This window comes from Cibotium barometz, chromosome 64, assembly GCF_041138505.1.
Source record: "Cibotium barometz isolate CiBa-2024 chromosome 64, ASM4113850v1, whole genome shotgun sequence".
In the NCBI taxonomy this organism is placed as follows: domain Eukaryota; kingdom Viridiplantae; phylum Streptophyta; class Polypodiopsida; order Cyatheales; family Cibotiaceae; genus Cibotium; species Cibotium barometz.
In genome coordinates, this window is record NC_141109.1 from 6,025,241 (window position 1) to 6,029,317 (window position 4,077).

Here is a 4,077-nt window from a genome sequence, read left to right on the forward strand (position 1 = left end):
CCTGTGGCCTCGCCTGTGGCCTCCTTAAGGACTAAGGATTCGAATATCAGCATTCAAAACTTCAATTTGAAGGGCTTTCCTTTTTTGGCCTTTGAGCAAAATAGGTGTACGTTTAGGTTGCTAAAATCATGTTGAGAAAATCACCAACTCTCCAAAGATACAAATTCATATAATATTAGTATTTCTCAGAAAAAAGAGTGTTCACAAACAGAAGTGGTTTTCGCTAAGGCGTTGTTTTGGAGGAAGAGAGGATCTCTCCGTGTTATATTTAAATAGCACAAGGAGTAGCATGTCATGGGAATTTACCACCGACACTCACTGGTCTCGGAGTAGGAAGTGATCACGGTTCTTCATAATGATGTCGAACATATGCATCAGCTTGAAGCTTCGCATGTCCGAAGGGAGGGTGATGAGGTGGTTGCAGGCGTGGCCCTTGTCGAACTGGATGGTGCCCGGCCGCTCGTAAGGGTATCTCCGCCACCCCAACTCCAGTAGCCTCTGCTGGAGCTCCGCGTACGAGCGTACGGTCTCGCCGGTGGGGCGGTACACCAGCGCCGGCTTGCGCTCACTACCGCCCTCCACCAGCCAAACCACTCCATCGATGATGTACCACACCCCGGCCATCCTACTCTGGGTTTATTGAGCTACAAATTGCCTCACAATGAAGGAACTTAGATGGCTTCAGGTTACCAGAAAAAAACCTCTCTTTTGCTGGGAATGAAAACTAGCACTATGAAAGAAGCGTTTTTAAGAGTAAGCTTCCCAGCCACTGTGCACGATATCCCGTAAATTTTCGAGTTTCACGAGGCCAGAAGGCCCCATAAACTCTCGCCCACAATCCTGAACACTGTGTTTAAAATTCGACAAGAGATTTTGCCAATGCAAGTGTGCGCATTAACACAGAGCAAACCCAAACAACCCCCGGGCCCCCGTAGAATCTAGCTCAGAATAATTAGATATAATCCAGCATGGCCCTTTTGCGGGAACATGCATGAAAGTTATCTCGATTAAAATCGAAGATCTAAAAGAAAGGTGCTTGATGTGCTCACTAGGTCTTGGAGAAACCGGAGCATCTCCGACATCCCCATAAATGATGATACAATTGCTTGAAGGTTCTCAAGGCCATTCGAGGTAGCGCAGCAGATTTATTTGTACATCAAACTGTAAAGGGAATCAGCATTTTAAGATAAATTATTGTTTTTTTCTAAATAAGTAGCATTCATCTATCAATTTTCTTGACTATTGATCACTGGAAATCCAACAAATTGTCATCATTACATGTAGAAAACACTTCACCGACATTTTTGTTACTATTTCCTTCTTTCTAAAAGAAGTATCATGTCTATTATCCAAATTTCTAAATTCTTCATGGCACTTTGCTCCCCCAATTGTCAAGTTTCATTATCCTCCTCTAGAGAGAAAATGACAAGGATGAAAATAAACAAGCGTTTTTGTCCAACCAAGAGGATACTAGACTAATGAAGAACATAGCATGGTGATATGAAAGACGAGCATATATATTCTATTGAATAATGTCAATAATGGTGGCATGTCACTCATGATGTAGAAGTTCATGTGTATTCTCACGACTTATAATCCTTTGGAAAGATTTATTATATTCATGTTATACTAAGTACAAAACCTTAAAACAAAAACATTTTAAAAAAACATGCTCAAGATAGAATGCAATAACAATATGCACGTTATACACAATGGGACTTTTGACACCAACCTATATAGTAAAGTTAAGTCTATCTAGCAAATTTGACAAAATTTTCTAGATATCAACACACTTTTTTCTCATCTAATCTAGGAATCACGATTTCTTATATATTATTCTAGCAAATTACAATATCTATCAAGTAAATAAGTGGTTCCTATATAGCAAATGATAATGTCCACATAGGAAAATGAATTTACATATAGTAAACACCTACATCTCTTTATATAAGTGGTTCTCATGTAGTAAACAAGTGAATCTCTCTATACAAGTGGTTCCCATGTAGTAAACAAGTAAATCTCTCTATACAAGTGGTTCTAATGTAGTAAATGATAACATCCACATACTAAAATGAAAATGACATTACACCTAGTAAAGAGTTGATCTCTATATAGGAATTGTGAATGTTTATATAGAAAATTCATCTTATATAACTAGCAAATAACTTACGCCTATATAGCAAATTACAATTTGTATATAGTATTGTAAAGTTTCTATATAGTAAAAGGAAATAACCATATAGAAAACCTACCCTGCATGTAGTAAAAAAGTACTCTTTATATAGTAATTAGAATATCTACACAGGGATTTTAACTTTCATCTAGTAAACCAATCATCCCTATATAGAAAAAGTAGCAACACCTATATACATAATTCACTATATATTTATATGATCATATAAGTAAACATATTGGTCTCTAACTTAAGATTTCTAGCTCCATAAATAAATCAAATACATTAGTATTAAGAAAGCAATCAATCTATATAAAAAAAGTTTTCATTAAGAGAGAGACATGAGAGAGAGAGAGAGTTAGAGAGAGAGAGAGAGACATGAGAGAGAGAGAGAGAGAGAGAGAGAGAGAGAGAGAGTTAGAGGAAGACTCGGGGGGTCACTCATAAATATGTAAGCGTAGCATGTGGATTCAATAGAAGGGGTTTTTTAATCTCTTTTTTACACATTTTTTTACATACAGAAGGGTAGCATTTAAAGGGGGTATTTACGGATTGAATAGAAAAAGGGTGTGTTCTATTCATGGAATTTTTTTAGATAACGGGTTTTTAAATTAGGCCTTAAACTCACATGATATAGAGAGTTTACATAAAGTGAAACCCCCGAGGAGGAAGAGAACAAACTAAGTGAGTTTAAAGATAGAGAGGATAAGCAAGATGGTAGAGAGGTAGTGAGAGGAAGTTATGGTATACATGTGTGTCTATGAGAGATATACACACAAAAAGTCAAAGACAATGTGTGAGAAAGATATTAAGAGGGAGGGAGGAGGAAAGGAGGTAGAGATGGAGAGAGGGGGGATAGACAAAGTGTGTGTATGTGTGTGAGGAAGTGTGAAAGAGTAAAGAACTGATCTCTATGTAGGAATTGTGAATGTTTGTATAAAAAATACATCTTATATAACTAGAAAAAAGTTAAACCTATATTATAACAAATTGCAATGTGTATATAGCATTGCAAAGTTTCTACACAGTAAATGGAAATAACCATATGGATAACCTACCTCTCATGTAGTAAAAAAGTGTTCTCTATATAGAAATTAGAATATCTACATATGGATTTTAACTTTCATCTAGTAAATGAGTCATCCCTATATTGAAAAAGTTGCAACACCTATATAGAGAACTCACTATATATTTATATGATCATAGTAAACAAATCGTCTCTAACTAAAATTTCTAGCTCCATAAAATAAATAAAGTATATTGGTATTGAGGAAGTAATCAATCTATATAAATAGAATTTTCATTAGGAGAGAAACAAGAGAGAGAGAGAGAGAGAGAGAGAGAGAGAGAGAGAGAGAGAGAAGTTAAAGAGAGACAAGATAACCAAGATGGTAGAGAGGTAGTGAGAGGGAAGTTAAAGAGAGACAAGATAACCCAGATGGTAGAGAGGTAGTGAGAGGGAAGTTAAAGAGAGACAAGATAACCAAGATGGTAGAGAGGTAGTGAGAGGAAGTTATGGTGTATATGTGTGTCTATGAGAGAGAGATACACAAAAAGTCAAGACAATGTATCAGAAATGTATCAGAAAGAGAGAAACATATTGAGAGGGAGAGAGGAGTAAAGGAGATATAATGGACGTATACCTAGGTAGAGATGGAGAGAGGGGGGATAGACAGAGTGTGTATGTGTGTGAGAAAGTGCGAGATATTGAGGGTAGAAGAGTAAAGGAGACATGTAATGGTAGAGTCGGAAGTATTATGGTCGTATACCTAGGTAGAGATGGAGATGCGGGGTGAGGATAGACATAGTGTGTGTATGTGTGTGAGGAAGTGTGAGAGAGTGAGGGTAGAGGAGTAAATGGAGGTATGTATAGGTAGATATATAGAGGGGGGATAGAGAGAGTG

At 37.0% G+C, this 4,077-nt stretch overlaps 1 protein-coding gene across 1 annotated transcript; it reads right to left on the bottom strand.

Annotated features, from left to right (window-relative positions):
- Positions 1-315: 315 nt before the first annotated feature.
- Positions 316-624, bottom strand: LOC147603242 (flowering-promoting factor 1-like protein 1). The gene has a single exon (XM_086796718.1). It carries the CDS (start codon positions 622-624, stop codon positions 316-318), a length of 309 nt encoding a protein of 102 aa, XP_086652844.1.
- Between the last annotated feature and the right edge of the window lie 3,453 nt (positions 625-4,077).

What these genes read in the sequence shown, in the direction of transcription:
- LOC147603242 (XM_086796718.1), bottom strand. Translation starts at nt 624, where the DNA reads ATGGCCGGGGTGTGGTACATCATCGATGGAGTGGTTTGGCTGGTGGAG.